General features: G+C 37.1%; 1 protein-coding gene across 2 annotated transcripts in view; it reads left to right on the top strand.

The window, feature by feature from the left end:
• The window catches only part of pcdh15a (protocadherin-related 15a), a 316,642-nt gene that overhangs the window by 203,688 nt on the left and 87,145 nt on the right, over nucleotides 1-25,809 (top strand). For both annotated transcript variants that reach the window (XM_073812872.1, XM_065296062.2), the window contains 2 exons: nucleotides 13,262-13,402; nucleotides 16,378-16,490. In XM_073812872.1, the coding sequence (XP_073668973.1) occupies nucleotides 13,262-13,402; nucleotides 16,378-16,490 (254 nt within the window). The remainder of the gene's footprint in view (nucleotides 1-13,261; nucleotides 13,403-16,377; nucleotides 16,491-25,809) is intronic.

The raw sequence follows: 25,809 nt of genomic DNA, 5'->3' as shown, positions 1-25,809 counted from the left end.
TAAACACCCTGTTTTCCCAGTTGCAAACTTGTTCAACTTCATACCATTAGCATGTCAGACTAATGGTGTGGTTAAGCATGTTTGTTCTTTACCATCAATTTCTCTTCATGCCTTTATTTTATTTCCCTGACAGAACGGTTAAACGTCCGCTGAGACCAACCTCTTTTTGTCACTCACTAGACTCTGAAATGAAATTATGGGCAACAACATGGAAATTTTGACTTGGCTGTGAATCTAGGAATGATTTTTGTGCATTCATCTGAAAGTGGAGATATTTATTAGGTTTTAGAATGCAGCCCAGCATGCTCCTGTGAGTTTTAAAGCTGAAGGGAAACACAAGGCCATTACAATATAACAATCATGCACATCTATTCCTACCTTATAAATTACACAAACAAGGTTATACGCTGCCTGAGGTTTAGTTTATTCTGAGTGGCAGTGCATGCATGGGGTTAGATGTGCACCCACTGCCTGTAAATGTTTATTATCCACAGACAGTAAAATGGAAGGTGGGTTTGTGGGTCTCTCTATATGCGGTGTGTGAACGTGAGACAAGAAGTGGTCGTTAACGTATTTTATTCGCTGTCAATGACTCCCCCAATGGTTTCTAAGTTTCAAGGATTTTATGAAGATCTGAATGTAGCTGTTCTTAAAACAGTGGTGAAGTCTTCCAACTATACAAAACTATCTTGTTTTAGTCCAAATATATAATATCAGGATATAAGGATCAATTTACTTGAGTATTGCATAATGCAATATTGCATAAGATATAAAGACTTTTTTAGTAAATAACCCGCATATATTAGCGTGGTTTTTTTTTGGTATTGCCAAGGCCGCCTTAATGCACGGGCTTACCAGGGCTGAAGCCCAGGGGCCTCCCAAGTTCAAGGGCCTCCCAAGTTTGCGTTCATGATGAGCTGAAAAGGTCATATTGTTTTGTAACTTGTCAGGTTTTCTGTCAATCACTCTAATTGCACGTTACATGGCTGCTGATTGGTCCGTTGTAACTTAACGTGAAATAAAATGTTAGACGTAACATATTTTTTATTCCGCGTGATGTAATTAAGTGCGCGTTGTCAACTTGACATTCCTGCATGTTAGACTGAGTGTGACAGAGAAACGGGAAATAATCCACCAACAAATGAAAGAGTAATTTCAGAAATTTCATAATAAGCACTGAGGTGCAGGTCTCTCTCTCTTTCGCGCGCGCGCTCGCTCGTTTGCTCTCTCTGTGCTCGTGCAGCTGTCTGAGTCTCTGGCATGCAGAAGTCTCTCCAAACGTGCACAAGAAACTGTGCCGCTAAATTAAGAAAGGAGTTCCCGCACATAATGCTGTTAGTTGTTATAAAGTTTAAGTTTACTCGCGTTTATATCAGTGACGCGTGCGCAGCTGGAGCGATGTTTGACGCGACGTTAGCTCACAGTACACACATCTGTTGGTTTAGAAAGACGAGAAAGAGACGCAACGGTAAAGGTGCAAGTAAGAAAGTAAAGAGCGACTAGACCATCTCAAATGATCATCCCCTGATAGCACCATTATAATCTCATTATCTTAAGATCTTATATACAGGTATGTTCCATGTCTGTCTTGTGCATATTCATACTTGGTCGTTTTACATGCTTATGTATGCATAAATACTAAATACAATGCATACTATATCTTCAATAGCCTACAAAATAAATAACTGATTAAAAAACAAGATTCTGTCTAAAGACTTATCTTTTGTTATCATTAATGCATTTAACAAGATTCTGTCTATAAAGACTTATCTTTTGTTATCATTAATGCATTTTCACTTTAAAACTAACTTTAACTTATTATATTTTTAAAACTGTGGTGAGCATATAGTTGTGAGTGGCAATTTTCTGCAAATTTGTATTTTCCAAAAACTATATAAATATAAAGCTTATAAACATATATACTTTCACACATTTTGGTTTTATTATCACTAGGGATGTCCCGATCCGATCACGTGATCGGAAATCGGCCCCGATCACGTGGTTTCAGACTCGATCGGAATCGGACGTTATCTCCCGATCAGGACTCGGATACATATGCAGGGTTTAAAATCCGGCGTCAAGGTCTCCCTCTGCTCCGCGCCAATGTACGCGCTGCGCTGATGCGTGTGAACTGACGAGAAGAGAATAGGCTTGTTCGACTTCATGCGCCACCACAAGAACCGGCAGCCGGATGACGTCAAGAGTTTCGCGAGAGCGATTTAAAAGCAAACTCCTCCATATGATTTCGCGGGTCACTCTCGCGGTAGTTTGACGTCACCCGTCTGTCGATTGTTGCGGCGCCGCATGAAGTCGAACAAGCCTATTGATGTGTTTTCATTCATAGGCTTCACACTCGTGCGTGCAGGGAACCCACGACAAAACCGGGCGTTTACCGCTCATTTAAACGACGCGTTGATCGTTTTTGTCATCATGTGCTCAGACGCATCTCCGCGTCTCACTCTGAACCTCAAGAACGCGCATTCGTGCAGGATAGAGATGAGAGATAGAAAGAGAGGTAAGAATGTTGCCCATGTCGAAAAAACTAAATAGAAGTCTAGAAACAAAGTATTAAAGTATGTATAGCCATGTCACTCATCTCATTACACTAGTTAACTGGATACAACTTATTGTATAGTTTAATAAAATAATGTATTTTGATTATACAAGTTAATTACGACCTAACTATAGTGATTGTTTAACTAACTGCTGACCAGCTTAGGGAATCTCTATGGCTATTTTATAAGACATATTGCTGAATCAGTGTGTTATTTTTCTTGTTAATTGAGTCTTTTTGGGTAGTCTATCTTATGCATAGAATTAGTCAAGGAGGTTGAGTCTTATAACTTCCTTCAAAGTTTGATCAGTTGTGCATAATAATGACATGTGCATCTAAAGATATGCGCTGGCACAGAGTTGGACCCTTTTGACTCCACACAGAAACAGCAATGCGTGCGGCATGACATAAGGAACATCCTCAGTTTTTTTGCTCTTCTTTATTCTTTTTTATGTATTATAGAAGTATCGGATCGGGACTCGGTATCGGCAGATGCTCAAAATCAAATGACTCGGACTCGGACTCGAGGGCAAAAAAACCTGATCGGGACATCCCTAATTATCACCACATGTTGCTGTGTGTGGTTGTTAAATAAAGTGTCTTGTGTTTATGCTCAAGTGGGCTCAGTGATATGTTAATAACAATATTATGGTGTTTTCTGGCTCAAAGAGGGAAAACTCACTGTTGTATGTCTCGAAAGAAACTAATGCATTTTGTGATGTACCTAGATATTACACTTAAAAAAAAAATTAGACTATAAATCGAGGGGAAGGGGGGCCTACACAACCTCTTAGCCCCGGGGCCTCACATTAGGTTAAGGCGGCCCTGGGTATTGCGCTCTCACGTTAATTTGCCCCGTTTAGTAAATTTGGTCCTAAATACTGTATAAAATTTAGTTTTTATGCTCATATTTTTAAATAAACCTTATTTAATTATTATGTTTTAGGAATAAACCTTGCAGAATTTGTTAAAGTGTCCATTTTTCACATTTCTTCACATCTTTGTGGAAAGCGTCTCAGCTTGAATGTCACAGCATCTCCAATTTATGACCAGGGCTTTCCTTTCATTAGTGGGTGTTAAAGTGAGTAATGTGTGTATTTTTGTCTAAGTTGGCATTGGAGCCTGTCTTATTTAGTAGTTTGCTGCGTGGTTGTTGAGGTTAATGAGCAGATGAGTTGAGATTTTTTCTGATGAGGATAAACTCAGGGAAAATGACAGTATGAAAAATATGCACATCAAAGGGCAGGTGCCATATCCACTGATTGGCTCACATCTTACTTTTCATTCCGCTGACTTCCATACAGATGCAAATTCATCGGGCCAAAAACACAAGTGAAAAGTTTGCAATTTCGCACAAAGTTCAAGTTTGGTGAACACTGACTTGCAAATTCATATCTTTTGAAGGCATGTGACCAACAGATAATTCATATGTCAAAGCGCATGGGGGTGGGAAGTAGGGGTGCTGCGCCCCCCCCCCCCCCCCCTTATTTCACAGGATGGTTGAAATTTTGGTTCATTTATATTTATTTGTTTGGAGTGTTATACTGTATAAACAAAGCAGATACGATTTACGATTAACCTCGCTCATCTTCCGTTTTATGTAAGTTTTTTTCAGCCAATTTTAAATTTATTAATTAAATGCTAAAATAAAATAGCAAAATATGTCCTACATTTTTAAATTAAATGCGCAAATAAAATTAAAACATTCTTTTTTTTTCATTTTCAAGGTGATAATGCATCTTTCCTGCCAAATTAAAAAATAAAATGCAATTGATTATTCGACATTTCATTTTCAATACAATCCGGAGGCAAGACTGCCAATATTAAAATTAAAAGGCAAACTTGAAAAATAATCTATAAATAATTTAATGTTAATTTTTTTTTGTTTTAATTTAATTTATTTTAATTTAATTAAAAAATTTGGGAGATATTTTGCAATTTATTTTTTTATTTTATCATTTAATTAATTAATTTAAAATTGGCTGTTAAGCCTTCCATACTGTTTCCTATCACATATGAAATCAAAAAGGCTTTTTTCAATAAAAAAATAAAGAAAATGTTTGATAAAATGTTTCCTAGCTGTCCCTGAGGTGGTACCCTTTTAAAAAAGTACACCTTTCAAGAGTTCATATTAGTACCTCATTTTAGTATTAGTACCAAATGTATACAATTCTGTACCTTAATTAGGACCTTTTCAAAGGGCACTGTCCTTTCTGACAGTTTAGTCTCCACCTCTTGTTCCCAAAAACATGAATTCTCTCAATAATTGCCCATTTTTAAACCATTGTGTCTGATCCCTGTAATGACATGATGAGATGTTCAAAGGGATGACGGCTGAGAGCAGGTGAGAGTGGATACTGAGAGATGTTTGTGTTTCGAAAATCCTTTAGCTGAAAACCACGAGTGACTCTGTGTGCTTGTTTCACTTTAGGGGACAGGTGCATGCTGGGAGGTTAACCTGCAGGAGTCATCCACAATCACAACCACAGCACTGCCTGACTTCACGCTGCAGGGTTTCTCAAAGATTTTTACATGGCTTTCATTTTTTTTCGGAGTTAAAGGACGGTGGTTCTGTCTGTGGATGACACCTGTGTATCTGTAATATATTAATAGAGCTAATAGAATTGATTTACAGATGTGTGTGACAGAACCTAAAATAAAAAGCGATGCATAGGCTTTTTTATGCATACTAGATACTATGTACTAGCTATGGGTGGCACAGTGTTTCAGTGGGTGGTAATGTTGCTTCATAGCAAGAAGGTCACTGGTTTGAGCCTCGGTTGTTTCAGGAGGTCTTTCTGTGTGGAGTTTGCTTGTTTTCCCTGTGTCAGCGTGGGTTTACTCAGGTGCTTGAGTGTCCTCCCGCAGTCCAAAGACAAACAGGTTAACACTTGGGGTTTATTTAACCTAAAGTTTACTAAACTCTACTTAGTATAATGGCACTTTTCCATTGCATAGTACCCCACGGTTTGGGTCGGGTCAGCTTACTTTTGGGGGCTTTTCCATTGGGTGCAGTACATAGTACCTGATACTTTTTTAGTACCAGCTCGGTTGGGGTTCAAGCAACCCGAGCTGATACCAAAAAGTGACACGAAAACACTTTAGATCACTGATTGGTCTGAGAGCATCGTCACTACCAGTGTCATCGCTATAATGTAAAAGATTAGCTTTACCTTAGTGCTAGCTTGCGCTGTCTCGAGCCAACCTGTTATCATATGTGCTTTGCTGTTAGGTCCCCAAACTCCCTTTTAGCGATGAAAAACATCCACAGGTTGAGAATCAGGGAGACCATAACAGTTTTTTTCCAGACTTGCAGTTTGTGGTGGCACGCCACGTGTGTTTTGACAAAAACTGCCATGTGAGACAGAGGTAGTGATAAACGTGATGCACAAACATTTATTTGTGGTGGTCAATTTTAATTTTGTGTCAGACTGAGAAATAAATGAATTTATGGGGATGTACAACAACGCTCTCACTTGTATGATGTCACAGCAGTAGGCAGCGCAAATATAACGTCACGCATAATCCCTCCCACTCTGAAGTGATACTAAACTCGATGGAAAAGCTAACCGAGCCAAAGTGAGGTGACCTGACCCGACCTAAACCATGGGGTATTATGCAATGTAAAAGCACCACTAGACTGGCCACCTGAGTGTTTCCTTCAACCAGATATTTTGGGATCCAGCAATCCCTGACTGTGTCTGCAAGCTATTAAACGCTACCTTTGGAGGCTGCATTTCAGGGCAGAAAGCTATCAAGGCACGTCTGAATCCAATGTTTGCTTGGCTTCGATGTTTGTCTCCGTAGATACCTTCATCTGATCGATTTTTGAAGGCAGCATATAAGTGTCCTTCACTCTCTTCAAAGTCCTCCAATGTGTGTGTATGGAAGGGGATTGATCATGCAGAATCGAGCTTAAAAAAGGCCGTCTGAGAAACATGTTGGAGTTTTGTATAAGTTTGAGTTTAAAATTCACTTTCAACAACTTTTGATTGCAATAAATTACACTGTAAAAAGTGAAAAGTTGTAGCCTGGTGAAAACCAGACCATTCTCAGTAGTAACCAACGGACGTCTCTCAAATGCCTCTGTGTCCAATTGGATAGACCTAAAACCTATCACAGCGATGAAGGAGATGACGTATGCTGAGCTATATCAGACTTTTGCCGGATCCAGTCGGTAAGACAGCGATAACATCTTTTTTTTTAGATATAAAGGCTTCGAGTGTTGTTCCTTGCTCGGGTTTTAACGAAAAGGAAAAGTTTAAATCGCTTAAAACAGACGCAATAGCTGGTTCAAACGATTGATGTTACACTGCAAAAAAATATTTTCAAGAAAACATTTTCTTAGTATTTTTGTCTTGTTTTCAGTAAAAATATGTGAAAATTCTTAAATTAAGATGCTTTTTCTTGATGAGCAAAACGACCCAAGAAAATAAGTCTAGTTTTTACACTGCAAAAAATGATTTTCAAGAAAAAAATTCTTAGCATTTGTGTCTTGTTTTCAGTAAAAAATATCTAAAAATTCTTAAATTAAGATGCTTTTTCTTGATGATGAAAATGAACCAAGAAAATAAGTCTAGTTTTTAGACAAAAGAATATCAAATTTAAGTGATTTTTTGCATAAAACAAGCAAAAAAATCTGACAATGGGGTAAGCAAATTTTTCTAGAATTTTTCTTGAATTTAGTATTTAAGAAAAATGTTAAAAAATTTTTGCTCACCCCATTGGCATCCATCTTTGTAATGTACAAAATCTGCTTCACTGTGCCTGCGCTGTCGTCGTCATGTTTCTGATTGGTGCTACGATTTCTCGCTATTAGAAATGGGCTTGAATGGCTTCTTTGCCAGACTACTTGCAGAGCAAATCTAAATTTGCCGGAAGTTGTCTGGGTTTTCCCAGGCAAGAAAAGTTTTATCAACTTAAAAAAATTTTATTTAAAGATGCAGTGTGTAATTTTTAGAAGGATCTCTTGAAAGAAATGCAAAATAATATACAAAACTATATTCAGTGGTGTATAAAGACCTTTTAAAATGAACCGTTATGTTTTTATTACCTTAGAATGAAACGTTTTTCTCTACATACACAGAGGGTCCCCTTACATGGAAGTCACCATTTTGTGCCACCATGTTTCTACAGAAGCCCTTAAAGGACAAACCTTTTTACTAAGTTGTCTCCAACGATGAAATGTTTGTCCGGTGGTGGCTATCGTAGCTTCTTTATGCATTTCAAAAGCGAGAGTTGGGCAGTGGACTGAGCCGTTGGTTGAAATTCGCAACCTCACCACTAGCTGCCACTAAAATTTACACACTGCACCTTTAATTGGTCCTCTCACTTTAGTTTTATGTAAACAATTTAAGTTGAAAAAAAAAACTTTTTAGGTGTTACCAATTTAAGTAATTGTTTTCAGTTGATCCAACTTTTCACTTTTTACAGTGTTTTAAATATGTGAATGGTTATTGTAAAGAAAATTGTCTATGAAGCCTGTCAAATCCGTTTTTGAAGCTGCTTTCATGCACAAACGCTGCCTCCGAGGTCTTTGCTTGATTGGGCAGCAAAGCAACAAGCCTTAGCTTTCGCACATAGCCACTGTGTCCCTACAAAGAATAAGTGATATAAAGGAGGAATGAATGAATGTTAGGGGTATGGAACCATAACCAGAATATTTTGGGAAATGTTAAGTTAGTGCTGCCTTAAGCATGAACGTATGACACTGACACAGTTTGCTTGGATAATGTAACCAGGCAAAGATAACCAGGCCAATATTTTATTCTTACCTTCAGGGTTAGACATCTTTGCACAACACAGCCAAGGTTCGGTGGAAATTATAAGAGGACAAGACTCATTATTATGAGTGGCATGCGTTTCACATGTTTCTCGAGGCTGTTTCTTCATGTTTTTCTTTTGCGGGCGTGTGAAGCGTTGAGTTTTTGTTTTGATGTTTGCTGAAGAAAGTTTTTGACCCTGGATTCCCCACTGAAATACCAGATTCATCATTCCGTGTTGCGAATCACCATGGAGATGCGGTTCGGCTCAATCTGTCTCTCTTAGGCATGACCGGAATTAAAGTCGGATGATTCTCGCATTTAAAATCTGCGTCTGAGAAACGGCCTTGAAAGGAAAAGTGCGATACGGCTCGAGGACACGAAGCGACCGTCCTCATTAGGGTGCCGCTCAAACCCATTTGATTACGGTACGAGCTGTGCCGCGTCGGCACCGGTGAAGGAGATAATGGCAGTGTATTTCTAGGCGCGCTGCAAAGGTCACCGGGTAATGAAAGCTCCTCCTTTCCTTTGTGCTGGTTGAACTTCGTGTCTTGCGCTGCGACTCCCTGACTTTCTTTTGTTTGAAGAGATTTAAAGGGCTGAGTAATGAACCTCCATCCTTGAACTGTCAGTACAGAGAGGAACAACTAGAAGCCATTAATCACAGAGCCAGCACATGAATACAATCAGCCGGCGGAAACTTAATGTGTCTTAGTAATGCGACCGGCTCGCATTTGAGTGTTGACAGTGATACCCGCTGAAAATAACTTATAAATGTCATACGTTGAACTGATAGCCGCTTTAGTCTGTATTAGGAGGGCGGAGGATTTTCTCATTTTTTGACTGTTTAACTAGCGTTAAAGATTTATTTTCTAGTAAACAGCAAAAAAATCATTTGATGTCAGTCTTCCTGTCTTGTATCTTCTCATGTTTTCTTCTACATCTTTGAAAAATCTTAACCAAATTAGCTTTCGGTTTACGACAAATAAAAACAATTGAACATGACAGCACTTTACAAATAAATATTGTTAAAGTCATTTCAGGCCTAAACATAGTGGTGTGATCGTCTTGCTGCGGTCAGATGAGGTAAACCAAAGTTTTACTCTTCTTGTTGATCTCTTGCCAAGCGAACCCCAGTGCTGTTTATTTTCACCTCCTGCACAACAGACGCTGTTCAATTATTCATTTCTTTTTTCTAAATAGCGCTTTGAAAAAATGTCGAGAAGCACAGAAAATGACACAGAAATAAGCCATGGAGAAATTTAGACACGGATTTAAAAAAGGAACTAGAAACCAATTTCTTGGCTGTCAGAGATGTAAATGCGATGTTGTTTCTGTCTCCTTCTCCTGCAGTATAAATGACTTCTTTGTGTTTACGACATCTCAAATCATCAAACATTTATGACGCAGTCAGACAGAGGAACGGTAAAGTATCGGCAGAATGAGGTGCAGCAGACGATGTAGCTTTGATGTTTAAAGCTGATATTCCAAGAAGTCAAACCATTAAAAGAATAGTTGACGGGTAAAGTCATTGTTTGCTTCATCAGTCTTGTGTCGTTCCAAACTCGTGACTTTTCTTTTTTTTAATGGAACACAATGCAAGATGTTTCTGCAGAATAGCAAAGCAATCGTATCATGACCAAAACGTTTCAAAAAGCACATTAAAATAAAGTTTTCCTTCTAATTAATTGGTAGAGCTTTGTATAAGCAGGGCAAAAGCTCACTGGTTTAATCCTAAAGAGCATGCATACTGATAAAATGTAGAGCTTGTACACTGCAAAAAATTACTTTCTTACTTAGTATTTTTGTCTTGTTTTCAGTACAAATATAAAAAAAAATGTTAAATGAAGATGCAACTTTTAATGAGCAAAATTAAAATAAGTTTATTTTTAGACAAAAACATAAATTTAATTGAATTTGCTTAAAACAAGGAAAAAATATCTGCCAATGGGGTAAGAAAAAATCTTGAACTTTTTAATTAAAAAAATAAAGAAAATGTTTTTTACCCTATTGGCAGTTTATTGCACTCCCAGCAAGCAATATTGCATTTAAAAGATGTCTAAAGCCTGGAGTATAGTCGTTTTTTTATGTGTAGACGCACAGCCTTGCAAAGCATAGTTTATGTGACTCGTATGTGTATGCATATGCAACGCATGCGCAATGCGACCTAGAGTACGGGTACAATGTATGTGGGGTTTCAAAAATCTGGCGGTGCACGTGCAGTATGCGTGCACTCTTCTGATGACGAAAATTTGCTTTTTGCACCCCAACTCTAGCCCAAACCATGAAAAGACCTACTTTCACTAAAATGGTTGTTTTAACTAAACCATTGAAGCATAACTATGATATCATTAGACAGAAGACACTTTGATTCATTTTCCAGATTTCAAAATTATTTTAAGTTAAAAATGTAATAAGTTAGAGAGGCTGAAGAACATTGGAATAAAATGTTTTGCATAACATCTTTTTTATTACTAAAAAACTTAATGATAAATATATAGTAAAACCTAGAAATGCAATGATCCCAAAGCCACAAGTCTAAAGAAGTTGTTTCACGTTGAGGTCAATAGGCCCAAAAATGTGGTTCTTGCAAGGGTTTTTGTAAGACTAGTGCCTTTTCTAAGTGCCAGTCAGCCCCAAAATAAATGTCTTTTTTGTTTCGTTCTTATTATTATTTATCCTCATGTTAGCATATAAAATGCAGTTTCCACACCAGGAAATAAAATGTCACACAAAGATCGTTCGATTCGTTATCTAATTGGCTACACGTTCTGTTTATCAATATTTTCCATGAAGTTGGAGGAACGAGCGAGTCAGATGACGTCATGATTTTTGACAGCGCTGTTTGGATATTAGGTATTATACTCCCGCCTACTTTTAGAAACAAAGTTTGAACGCGCGTTTATGTGTGTTTACCAGACCCTAAAGTGTAATCTTATATACAGTGTTACGACGTAAATAGTCCTCAGATTGTATATTATATTCTATTACAAGATGTTCATGCGAAATCTGATGTAAATAATGGACAATATATCTATATTTCACGGATTATACGCATTTGTGGACAAAAATGGTCATTGGATGTATTCTATTAGACGGTTTTCATGAGTTATTCACACATCTGAAACAGACTGGATTCGACTCACGATCGTTATATCAACACCAAGGTAAGAAGTCCTGTTTATATTTTGCATGTTGTCATCTGGACTTCTGTCACAATATACTACATTTATGATTCTAGAGCATCTGTATCTCAAAACAGAGACCGTACACTGATGATAAACCCGTAGACATTTTAAACGATGTATAGTAATGTTTGTAGACAGTAGGCTATATAGATATTGTTAGCAGCGTTAAAAAACTGACGTCATCCCGCACCCGAGCTAGTGCGCGTCGAGAGGTTAAAATGCAAATTAGCTGATGAAATTCAAAAACTGATCACAATGATGGTGGTATGTTGCAATTGAAACTCAATTGTGCTTTGAATTGTTTTCTCTCTCTCTCTTTCTCTCTGCACTAATTGTCTGTGCCGTGGTTGGATAGTGCATATTAAGGGGCAGTATTATTATAATAAGATCTCCTTATGACATCATAAGGAGATCCAAATTTCAATTACCTATTTTTTCACATGCTTGTAGAAAATGGTTTACCAAAACTAAGTTACTGGGTTGATCTTTTTCACATTTTCTAGGTTGATAGAATCACTGGGGACCCAATTATAGCACAACATATAAAAAGTCAGATTTTCATGCCATGGCCTCTTTAATAGCCAACAAAAAACTCCCCATATGTTTTGGCTAAAACAAGGCAAAATTTGGGCTGATAAACGTCTAACCATTGCCCAAAAATAAATGAAATAAAATACATCAATAAATAAAACCAATCACCCTGTAATCACTTACATGATGGAGTATCATACATCTCGCTTATTTTTCAAAACTACTACTACTATATCCAAATTTGACGTTATTTTGGCTAGAAGTGGGATACTTACTGCCGGACTACATCGGGTCAATAGTTAACCAAGACTGTGAATCGATAGCTACTGCTTGCTGGGCTGAGAACGGCTTTAAAGAAAGCTTTGGCAGATCAACACAATCATACTTATTTTACAAGATGGTTAATTCGTATGGATTTACTGTACTGATGTCTAAATTCATGCAATTTTAGGTTTAGGGGTGGGGTATCATTATTGTTTTTTGTACATTTTTGTATGATTCACTTTGTAAGCAGTCATACATGTATAAAAAATGCTGGGTTTTTGCAACCCAGCATTGGGCAAATATTGGACAGAACACACCGCTGGGTTAAAAATGACTAAGTGCTGGGTTGTTTCAACCTTATGTTGTTTGTTATTACAAGCCATGGTTGGGTAAGAACAAACCAGCATTGGGTAATTTTTAGCCCAGAAGTGGGTTAAAAAATAAACCAGCATTTTATGAATTAGCAAGTTTACAATTTCCATGAGATCAGGCTATGCAGATGGATAAATGTAAATACTCACATGGACTTGCTGTAGATTTATTGATAGAAACAGAGGGAGCATTACTAGAAATAAATCTCTCTGATGTTTTTCTCCAATCTTATTTGCTTTTTATTCATGTGTGCATTTGGCAAACCATTTTATTCAAAGCAACCTACAGTGAATTTAATACACATTTCATCAGTATGTGCGTTTAGTTGACCTTGGTTGCTAATTCGGTGTTCTTCCAACAGAGCTGCAATAACTTTTTGTTATTCTGCCAAATATTTTAATAAAATGTCATGGAAATAATGTATGAAATATAATTGATGCCCTCTTGAAGCAAAGCGAACAATAGCCCATTGTGCTTATATAATAATGTGATGGATATCATTAGATACAATAACGTGTCAGCTTTGGTCTTTTAACTTGAGGTGGATGTGCTTTAGGGATGTGCTGATACTCAGTGTGTTCATCCCTCAGGGTTCACCCGCCAGTAAAGTGCACTACAGAGTGGATCAAGATCTGTCTCCCTACAGCGGCAGTATCTTTGATGTTCAGCAGGACACAGGCAGAGTCGTCACCAAAGTCAATCTGAACGAGCAGCCCACAGCCGTCTTCAGAGTGAGTCTGGACCGCTTCTCATAGACCTGCTTAACATTTAGGGGCAGGGTTTAGTTAGATTCATCCAGGACTAGGCTTTGGTTATTTAGAACATTTAAGTAGTTTTTAAAAACGTGTCTTACAAAAAACATTCATTATTTGCAATTTGAGACAAAAAATGGAACAAATGTATGTTAAGATATTTGGGTGCGAGATGTTTTCAAATTTAGGCACCATGGGTAATTCTCACAAAATCCAGATTTAGAAGGTGTCAAGAATCAGAATTTTTAAAAAGGCCTTGAAGCCAATTTTTTTTTTGCACATATAAGATTAAGGTCTGAACTTATTATAACCATTATTTTTAGAGGATTTCAAAAATATTTCCTATAGAATTATTTACATTTTTTAGATTATCATTATAAAAAATTATCATTACCGCAACTTGATATTACATTAAATATATGCATTTACAAACTCATGTTTCGGTAATGAGAAGTAAAAAGTTGTCTAGGTACTATAACAAACATAATTTCAACTTTTATCTGGAGAGAAAAAAATAAGAACTGCTTACCTGGTAGCCATCTTAAGTGTCACAGTCAATTATGTTCCTTACAACAATTTTTTTTATGAAAACGTTCCTTGAGGGTTTAAACAATGATTGAAAATTGTTTCGGAGGATGAGAAAATTGGTCTTGGACACATTTATGTTCCTTATCATTTACCGATGATCACCAAATACCACATGTTTCTTTACTGTAAATGTTTATAGTATAACATGCACTGAAGCTTTTTATTTTTTAGATTTTTTAATTATAAATATTTCCATGTCAAAGAACCCAAATCCAGTCATGGACACGTTGTGGTAATGAAAAATTTCTCCTTAATGGGGAAAAAACAACAACATTGGTTTGTATGATGCCATTTGAAATCATGTGCAAAATAGTACATGAAGAGATGTTTGTAACTGCATGCTTCTTATTTTGATAGCATTTACTTTTTTATCAAAATGTTTTGTGACACCTCATAAGTCTATGAGGTGTATATAATTCTAGGATAAACCCTGTCAGGGAAACCACCCCATTAAAATAACATGACCTGGTTACTCTGTTATCTAAATTTTTTAATGTTGGGTTTCCTAAACACTGGGTTTAATGTTAACAGTTTTAGTTATAAGTTAAACTCTAAGGGCCCTATTTTAACGATCTGAAACGCAAGTGCGAAGCACAAAGCGAAAGTGACTTTGTGGGCGGATCTTGGACACTGTTGCTATTTTCCCGGCGGGAGAAATAACTCTTGCGCCAGGCACAAATCAATAAGGGGTTGGTCTGAACTAGCTTCATTATTGATAGGTGTGGTTTGGGTGTAACGTCAAATAAACCAATCAGAATGCTATCCAACATTCCCTTTAAACGCAAGGGCGCAAGTTCCATGGCGGGTTGCTATTATTATGACGGATTTACCGGGCGCACGCCAGGAGCGGTTCACAGCCGAGGAGACCGACGTTCTTGTAAGAGCAGTCAAAGACAGAGAAGTTGTTTTGTATGGGGATAGGAGAAACCCGCCCAAATCAGCGTAGGTTAAACAGGCGTGGGAGGAAATAGCCACAATTGTCTCATCAGCTGGCATCCCAAGGACGTTGCGCCGCAAGCGCTACAATGATGTCAGGAGACGGGGGAATCAAACGCTTGCCAGCATAAATCGGGCACTCCGTGTAATGGGAGGTGGATCTGCCTCTACACAGACGCCAGCACAGGACATCGCTGCGTCCCCCTCACCACTGGAAGCCAAGAAACGCAAGCAGTCCAACCCCAAAGTACTCTTACAAATCAAGTTCATATACTTTAAGGTTTCTTATAAAAACATTTTAATTATTATTTACATAAAATAAACGTAATACAGCCACACAACAAACTTATGAAAATATTTTAATCGTTATTTGCATGAGAATTTTTTAACGCAGCCAAACAAAATAAATTAAAACTATCACCACAATGCTCACCACTATGATTTCCCTTATCTCATGCGTTAAATATTTTTTATTGTAAAAATTTATGATTTGCAAAAATAACTGTTGCATCTGTGTAGATTAGAAAAGCAAAGTGAGTGCGTGTTGTGCACGCTATACATTATGGTCAAGCATGCGCCCTTAAAATAGCATAATGAACAACGCGCAACGCGCCACTGACTTTAGACTAGTTTTTTTCTGGTCAGTGGCTCAATTGTTTTTTGAAACTGAAAAATAGCATCAGGGATGGTTTGCACCGGAACACGCCTCCTTTTTTGCGCTGAACCGCCCAGGGAGCGCAAGTTCATTCCCTAGTTTGCCGACGTGCGTCTGTGGAGGGAAAAACCCGCTGGGCGCCGGTGCAAAATACTAATGATACATGCGTCACTGACAAAGTCAATTGCGCTGGGTGCAAGATAGGGCCCTAAGAGGCGGTTCCCTGGACAGGGTTTAGATTATTCCAGGACAAAGCCTTGGTTATATTAGGATATTTTTGCTTTTTACAAATAAACCTTACAAAAAACAAATCGTGGTGTACATCTTGAGACAAAACAATGGCACTGATATATGTTAGGATAATATGTCAATGCAAGGTGTTTTTAAATAAGGCTGCTCAAACATGCATTTTAGTCTGGGGCTAGGATAAGCCCTGTCTGGGAAACCTAATTCGGTGTTCTTCCAACAGAGTTGCAATAACTTTTTGTTATTCTGCCAAATATTTTATAAAATGTCAAGCCCTGTCTGGGAAACCTCCCATAAAACTAAATCTACAAGATTGCTTAACCATTTTATACACCAGTAATACTCTGCTGCAGTCTTTTGATATTTAGTGTATATCATTAAGCCCCACAAAGTATCAAAATTAATTAAATTAATAATTTTCAAGTTATTGTCTATATAAATTGCATTTCTCATAATTTTTAATAACTTAATAGATCCATACAAAATCATGAATGCCACAGTCACATCTCTATCTCACAAATTCTTGTAGCTGGTGGTGATTGCCTATGATGATGGAGAACCGGTGAAGATGAACAGAACTACGGTGGAAATCACGGTTCTCCAGCCCTCCAGGATCCCCATCTTCACCGAAGAGGAATACAGGTGCGTCCGGCTATCTGTGCAGAATATAGCAACACGATCCCTTTAGGTTTCTGAGTGTTTTCTGCAGGCTTATTCACAATCTCTGCATGACTAATGAGTGTTATCTCTGAATATATAAGCAGAAGTGCTGGTGTAAAGCTCTCCAGTGCATGCTGTTGCTTTCCAAAGGTCACGTCTGCAGCTTATCAGCGTGTTTTAATGCAGATATTGAAAGTTCTGAGGTAGCATGTGAAGCGTTTTAAAGGTTCCTGGTACACGTTGGTTTCATTTGCAGTTTGATTGTAGTGAAGCAACATCATATGATGTTAATATTTTGGATTGACTTCACCATCAACAGCACCCATTTAAATCACTTCAGGGTTAGGATTGAAAGCCTACAGTGTAATAGATTGTGTTTCTGTACAGAGATATTCATGATGTGATATTATTATTTTTTTATTTTAGTTTATTCTTTTATCCATGTTTAGACACAATAAAGAAACACTGAAGTATCAGTGAAACACTTTACAACATTACAACAGCGATTGTGACTTGACTGGTGGTGTAGTTTGAGGTTTTAGCATTGGGCTTGTGGTTGTTTTATTTACATTTTATTTTTTAGTACTTTCTTATGTTTTTCAATCCAATAAAAAATTAATAAGAATATTATACAGATAAGCTTTTTATGAAAGGTGTATACACTTTTTCTTCTACTTTTCTTTTATACTTTTTTCCATGATAATACCCTCCAAGTCCAAAAAAACAAAACACTCATAACTCAATATTACCTTATTCAGGGTACCCGCGGAGTCTTAAAAGTCTTGAAAAAGCATTGAATTTCATTTTCCCATATTAAGGCCTTAAAAGGTATTGAATTTCACCTCAAAGTCTTGAATTTTTCACGGAGGTCTTAATTTTTCAAATGATCAATAGATTTATATGCTGTTAATTCAGACACAAAACTCACGTGCACGAAAACCACGCGCGAGTGATAGATACGAGCGCAGAACACTATCCATGTTTGGAACAGCATCTTAGCGAGCGCGCAGAACACTATTCACGCGCGGGAAAGCATTCTCGCGTGTTCACAGAACACTATTCGCGAGCTGAAAAAAGTCCTCCTGAGAGCGCACCTCTGTTCAAAGCGCACAAATGCAGTCACGCGAGCAAAGTAAAAAGTTAAGTAAAAAGGCTGGGATGATAAAGTAAAGGCTGGGATGAGCGCTCGCTCGACTCTCTCTATGCACTCGCAGCTGCACAACACGCACTTGCTCGATCAAGTTGACTTTGGGACTGTGGGGGCGGGACAATGACGGGTGTCCAAGCACCTGTGATCGGTTGTTTGATTTAATCAGTGACACACACAATCTTCTGTTTCACAATCCGTCTCTAGTAAATCTAGGTAGAGAAGACACGTTTTAATATGATCATTATGTCGGAGAAGGTCATTTATATGTTAAACAATAGTCTTGTGTGATCCATGCAATAATAAGCTGCAAACAATAATGCAAATTTGAAAGCTATTATATATTTTGTTTGCTGTTTAATTAGATAATATCATCTTGCAATATATACTATAGGCTACATATTTACATTGTCACACTAAGTTAGCATTAGAAAACTTTAGTATGGTCCTGTATAAAGATTAACAGAAAAGATTGACAGAAATATATCTATATATGAGCTTGTGTCCAGTTTTTTGTTTGGTGCAGTGAACAGATCTCTTGTCTTTTTAGGGTCAAAATAGCATTACATTTTAATTTGTTGTTGTGTTTGAGGGGTTTTTGTTTCATTTGCCATAATATGGTTAATTTTGTTTGTCAGTATTGTTCTGGTTCGGAGCATTACTGATGAGTGGTATTAGATGTTGTTATTATCTTAACTATATTAAACAGCAAAAAATTAATACCTTAAAATTGGTGTTATTGTTTGGTTTGCAGCTTATTTCATGGATCAAACAAGGCTATTGTTTTAACATAAATTACCTTATCCGACATAATGGTCATATTAAAACGTGGCGGGCTGCACAAGATAAAGAGGAGGGCCACATGTGGCCCCTGGCCCTCCAGTTGCCCATCCCTGATTTAGGGATTTTCAAATTGACAATAAATGTACATTTAAATCTATTAAATCTATTTGATTGTTGGTTTTGATTGTTGGGTAAAGATAAGGGTTAGGCCGTTTGGGCCTTGGACTCAGCCTTTCAGAGGCATGTTGTCATGAATGTTCAAACACTTGTAAATAGTAATTATTTGAGCTATATTACGTTATTTAAAATGATTTATTCTACTCGAATGGGCGCGATGTCGGTATTAAATTTCATTTGAAGTGGTATTAAAAAGGTCTTAAAAAGGCCTTGAATTTAGGTTTGACAATCCTGGGGGTACCCTGCTTATTTATATTCACCTTTTTTTTTGTATCAGCCCCTTACACCAGCCTCTAATACCTAAACCAAGTATTTCAAATACATATGATTAAACATTAAAATTAAGATACATTAGTAAAAATAAAAGCAATATAAATACATAAATAAATACATTGATGATTAAGATTAGTTGTATTATTTGTATTGATGTGATATTCATTACATATTGGTGTATTAAAGGTGCAGTGTGTAATTTTAGGAAAGATCTCTTGACAGAAATGCTAAATAATATACAAAACTATATTATCAGGGGTGTATAAAGACCTTTTTACAATGAACCATTATGTTTTTATTACCTTAGAATGAGACGTTTTTATCTACATACAAGAGGGTCCCCTTACGTGGCGGCCATTTTGTGCCGCCATGTTTCTACAGTAGCCCTTAACGGACAAACGTTTTTACTTAGTTGTCTCCGACGATGACATGTTTTTTCTACTACAGTAGCTTGTCTATGCGTTTCAAAAGTGAGGGGTGAGCAGTGGACTGAGCCGTTGGTTGCAATTCGCAACCTCACCACTAGATGCTAAAATTTACACACTGCACCTTTAAAATAAAACTTTGTAATTGTTATCGATCCCACACCCTGAGTACATCTGATTACATGGTTTGGTAAAATGGCATCCCCTAAATATTTCCATATTTAACCCAACCATTGGTCGAAAACATCCCAGCATCCCAGGTAAATCCCAGTGGCTTCAGCATGGGCTTAATAAACAGCATTTATCATAGTGAAGTTTGAGGAAAGCACCACATACTGGTGACAATTTGTGTGTGTGTTAATTCCGTTTATAACCTTTGAACTGATAATTATTCAGTATTTTAAATCAGTGGTTTTCGAACTTTTTGGCATGCGCCCCACCCTTATGTAGGGTGCATCCCTTTGCGCCCCCCCCCCCCCCAAAGACAATTCATAACATAAAACAATCTCAAACTTAAAATTTTAATATTCAATTGTCTAATATAGTGTTGTTGGTTAGTATTTCTTCTTTTCTGTGGTTGAATTGCACAAAATTTATGATGAATCCATGTATTAAAAAATGGGGTGTCACTTGCACCATCTCATGCCCCTCAAGAGGGGCCCGCCTCCCAGTTTCAAAAGCACTGCTTTAAATGATGCTCATTGTAATGTTTATAATGTAACGGCCTACTTGACACTATAATCACCGTTGTTTCAGATCTGGTGTTTCATACCTCTTGAGTTTAACTGTGAGTTAAATGTTATTCGTTCTGTATGGTATTATTAGAGACCTTACAAAGAAGTTAATCCACGTGGCTAATACTTTTGGGTGAGGTGTTGTCAGCTATAAGCTTTAATAGTCCATTGACCTTATGTTTCACATTCAAAGTCTGACGTTTAATTAAAAACAAACCTGTATGATGTTTTACTTCCCTTAATTGTTATGGTCGAAAGGAAAATTGATTTAGAAAAATGCTATATAAAAACAACATCCAAGCTGATATTACGGGATGCACAATTTGTTTCTCTGTCCGCACATTTTCACCATGTGGTAGAAACAGCATATGAAGACAGACTTCTGTTTCCTTTTCTTTTCAATCTCTCTCTCTCGCTCGCTCTTTCTTTCTGCAAAAAAAACTCTGGAGAGAGAGTTTTGTTCTTTTGGTCAGAGAGAATATATAAATTTTTCTTTCTCATTTTACCTCATGCATAAAACGGAGACTTCTAAAAATATAATGGAGCATAGCAGAAACAGGCTAAGAGCTTCAGCCAGTATGTGCTGGTAGAAATGAGTCTCCTGCAGTGAGATGAGGAAGGAGCTGTGAATTATTCTTTACACTGAGCAGGTTTCTGTCATTTCCAGGATGGTGAAAGTAACATTTATAGCCCTTTACTTTCACCACACTGCTGTTGTACTTCATTTTAATGAGCATGCACTGTTATAGATGGGCTGGGGGCTATGACAGCACATTATAAAGTGCAATAGTAGAAATGTGTCCACAGGTAGATTTTTACTGTATGGCAGATGTATATATAAGCATAAATGAGAAGGACAGCAAGAAGTACTCATCTATTGTTAAAACAGTAAGTACTATATACAGTAGTATTAATATATAGTATGATTGAATGTGTACGCACTACATCCATCATGTTGATACACAGCCCAGTCTCACGAAATTTCGTTATATAGTCACGTATTTTTTTGATTCTTTTTTCGTGCTATTATCACGAAATTTCGTGTTTTTTCGTGATCGTATAACGAATTCCTGTTTTCGTGTGATTATCACGTATTGGTTACTCAACTGTTTTGTCCTATTTTCTTACCATTGTCGCTTCGGTTTAGGGTTAGATTTACATAAAATGACATCCCTAACCAAACCCAACTCTAACCCTAACGCCAGGCGACATATAAAAAAGTAAATCAGAAAAAATAGTATAAACCAATATATAAAGTGACATTCTAATGCAAGCACCAAATCTAACCCTAAACCGAAGCGACAATGGTTTAAAAATAGGAAAAAGCAGTTGAGTAACCAATACGTGATAATCACACGAAAACAGGAATTCATTATACGATCACGAAAAAACACAAAATTTCGTGATAATAGCACTGTAATGACACGAACTGAGCGGAAGCAATTGCAGGTGAAAACACAATGTTTATTTATAAACATAGAGAGAGAAATGACACAAGCAGGAAATGTCCGGTGTTGATGGCAATGGTGACGAGGACTACGGTGGTAGGTGGTTATTGAGTGCGGCGTTGGTGGAGTGGTGAGCAGTGGTGAATCCAGACTGTACACGGAACATCCACACGGAGACGACGACGACAATAAACAATCCACAATGCAACTCGTAATCCAAGACTGAGACGTAGAACCACACAACACGAGGACCAAACAGAAAGTGATCATCTGGCAGGGAACAGAGAGTCATGTGAGTATTTATGGAGGAGATGTAATGATGAGCAGCTGGAGCGAGGCAATCAACACACAGGTGAGCGGCATCAGCCTAACGAGCACATGGCAGAGCTGTGAGTGACAAACACACACACACCAACATGACACGGAGGAAACAGTGGATTTCCTACCGTGACAAGCACGAAAAAAGAATCAAAAGAATACGTGACTATATCACGAAACTTTGTGAGACTGGGTAGCGATACATTACGTGACTTACGACGTCATAACAAGAAGTTAGTTGTTAACTGGAATGATGTTTAACAAGTGCAATTTAACCACAAGAAACAGCTGTTTAAAATATGTATTTGCATTCGAATAGATCAGTGTTACCGCATTCAGACATTTTTTTTATAAAACTTAATCTTGAATCTTCTTCTTCTTTGTTGGATAACATGAAGGATAGTAAAGTGTCCACTGAATGAACACTTCAGGATCTTGCCGGAAGTAGTAGGTCATCCGGGTACTTTTCGCCCACTGTTTTAAAATTATTTGACGTAGTATTAACACTTAATGACATTTAAATGACAGTTTAATATAATGTTAACCCATAAAGCAAAGTAGTTTCTTAAGTTTGATCATTATTCTGCTATGTCATGTTAATGACAGATTTATGACAGTTGATGTATTGGTTAATATCAAGTTGTCATAACAAAAACAATTCTAACAATGTCATCTTTGCATTAAAAATGTCATAATTGAACAAATGACACTTAACGAAAGTTGTCATGAATGTGCATATTCATAACACGTGTCATGTCATGATTATGAAGGTGTTATGTCTTATGAGCACCCCTTCAAGTAAAGTGTTACCGACAATTTTAAGTTGTTTTTGCTGTGATCACAGATCTCTCACTCAGTTATGAATGATCTTACTTTTGTTTGTGTCTGTCATGTCCATCACGGGATGCAACACATTTTCTCTTTGTTACACCATCAAAAATTGCATTATGAGCATATGAAACCCTGTCTGTGAAGTAGGGCTGCAATTAACGATTATTTTCATAATCGATTAATTTGCCCATTATTTTTCGATTAATTGACTAATCGGATGAAAGCATAAATATTACTCAATTAGATTTTTTACTTATTATAGCTAAATAAGGCACTAAATAAGGGAATTAACTTGTAGAAATGCACATTGAAAAGTGCAAAAGCCACACACTACTACAAAGTTCTACTAATTTAATTGATTTTTATATTTTTAAGCCTTAAATAAAAAAAAGCTTGTGCAGTTGTAAATAGTAAACATTTTTAAATGTCAAAATATAAATAAACTAAATTAATTTGGTTAATTTGGTGAGGACATTTTGACACAGATTAATAAACTCATTTTATTCTTCAATTTATTCTTTAAATTATTTATTATTAACAAAATAAATTAGCTATTATGATATGAAAGTGATATACATGCGTTGTTATAGTAATAAACACGTGGATTTCTCCCCTAAATGCTTAGTTTGTGATTCAATATTATTTTCATGAAAACAATTAGACAAACTTGCTTATATTAAAGGACGAAATTAAGGGCTCTATCTTCACACGGCGCAATGCAGCGCAATGCGCGACGCAAGTGTCATTTGCTAGTTTCCACCCTGCGCAATTGTAATTTTCACGTTTAGCGCCGCGTTGTTTAAATAGCAAATGCATTTGCGCCCCCTTTTGCGTCCATGGGCGTTCTGGTCTGAAAACGAGGTGTGTTCAGGCGCATTGTTGGCACATTGCTGTTTTGAGGCAAATAAAATAGACTACGCCATTGACCAACAAAAACCTGGTCTAAAGTCTAAAGTCAATGGCGCAATGTGTTTTATGTTATTTAAAGAGCGCATTAGTATGCGCCTATAAACGGGACGACAACGCGGGTTTGCTTATCACAAAGTACATGAATGCGCAGCAGCACAAAAATGCTTTTAAATATGAAAGATTAAAGGATTGAATGTAAAAGATTATTATTGAGTCTCTTGGACATAAATGAGGAGTAATTATGAGACGTTAGAAGGCACAAAGAGCTGCTTCACCTGCAGCCTGGTAAGTAAATAAATGCTTTGTTTTAAACAAATGCGTCTGTTTTTAAATGGTTTTTTAATGCTACCTCACGGATTTATTGTATATGATGACTCTGTACCTGCGGATATGGTGAGATGAGAAACATTTTTAAGTAATGCTTAAAAAAACTCTTTGCTAAAAAAAACACTGTCCAAAGTGCTGAAACGTGAGGAGAGCCATTTGTAAATTCTTTATCTCCTGTTTGTTACAAATAAAGTATTTTTACAGTACAAACCTTATCTTACATAGCCTACTTGTAAATTATTTTTTGATGATATTGGATAGTCATACATTTAGAGCAATTACAAGCCTGCTTTTTTACTTCCATGACTAAAAGAAAACGGGTTTTAAAGGTTTTAATAAAAAAATTTAAATTTCAATACAAGTGAAAAACAACACAATTATTTAACATTCATCTTAAACTGGGGATCTTCTTCCTCCGCTTAGTTTTTCAGTTTACAAAGTCCGTCATCTAAATAGGGATTAGACATAGCGCCAGCGCAACTTGCTTTTAAAGGGGATGAGAGCTGAGTCTCTCATTGGTTTACTGCACGTTACACCCAAAATACTACCACTACAATAGGACCTACCCTTTTCGACCATGCGCTCGGTGCACAAACCATTTTTCCCGTCGTTAAATTAGCAAAAGTGCATTTGGACACGCCCATTTAGACGCTGCGCTGTGCGCTTTAGACAATGCGCTTAGATCGTTAAAATAGGGCCCTAAACCTTTATTAATCAGTGTTTGTTTGCGCTTTTGCTTTTTTGCTTTTCGTCATTGTCTTGTCAGCCCACTAGCCATTCAAAATTAGTCCAAAGCATCCTATTCATAGCCCAATTACCAACAACTAATGCAGTGGCGTGCACAGGGGAGGGGCCGCAGGGGCTCAAGCCCCTGCCCCTTTTGTCTTAAAATGTAATGTGCCCCTCTCCACTAATAGTAAATAATAATGGGTTTTTTTTTAATAAATATTATTATGAATAATAACGTGTCTATATACAACTGCCACTAACATTAATAATACAAAAAAAATAAAATAATGTTTTATCCTTTGGCGGAGGTGGGGCGGTAGGCGGAGTTTCCTTTGCAGCACGCACTACGTAGCGGTAGCCGCGAGTCTTCAAAAATAGCTACACGAGTGTCACGAGCAGCAGGGCAGCAGGTAAGCTAATAGGGAAAATATACATTTATCCTACATGCTGCTACTGTAAGGTTTGCGACAGCATGTGAGTTATGCTTAACCAATTCGTAAAACTAGATTTCAGCTGCTTTCTGAAAATGTTCTCATACTTTCTGTATGTTTTCATCGAAGGCCAATGTTACGTTACATCCTCGTGTTATTAGTTTGGAGAAATTCATCTAGTGCAATGAAATCTGAGACCATGTCCATCTCTAAATTGTAAGGATGGAACTTATCATTGATTTCATGGTAATGCTTTACATGAATGCTGTATAAGTGCAGTTATTAGGTTCATGTTAACATGTAGTTAAAAGCTCTTACTGATCAAATATCATCGCGAGCGCAGCCTGATTCTTGCTGTTTACCTATTTAATGTAAAAGATTGTACTTAACACAACAAACAATACATCATTAGAAAGGTCTAAGGCTCAAGCGTTTGTATTTGACCTTTATATTATTTTAAAAAAAAATGAGACAGTAATGTCTTAATTTGTGTCACAAGTTATGAAAATGAAAATCGGACTCCATACCTGTAAAATGAAATATGACCCGCGGTCGTCATGAAAGCACTTCACAAAACAACATTTCTCTGGGCTTCTGGTTCAAAGGCATGCATGTTTGGAAACATATTGATTGATTTTATATGTTTACTTCTAATTTCTAAAGAAAAGAGTAATATTTATTCAATTTTTATTCCAAACGCGGTGATATGAGCCACTGTTGAACTGACCTTTACACGAGTCTGTTTATTCATACGTGACGCCTGAGGGCG

This window comes from Paramisgurnus dabryanus, chromosome 20 (genome assembly GCF_030506205.2).
Source record: "Paramisgurnus dabryanus chromosome 20, PD_genome_1.1, whole genome shotgun sequence".
Classification (NCBI taxonomy): domain Eukaryota; kingdom Metazoa; phylum Chordata; class Actinopteri; order Cypriniformes; family Cobitidae; genus Paramisgurnus; species Paramisgurnus dabryanus.
The sequence above is the reverse complement of the archived record's forward strand: the minus strand, read 5'-3'. Positions and strand labels throughout refer to the sequence as shown.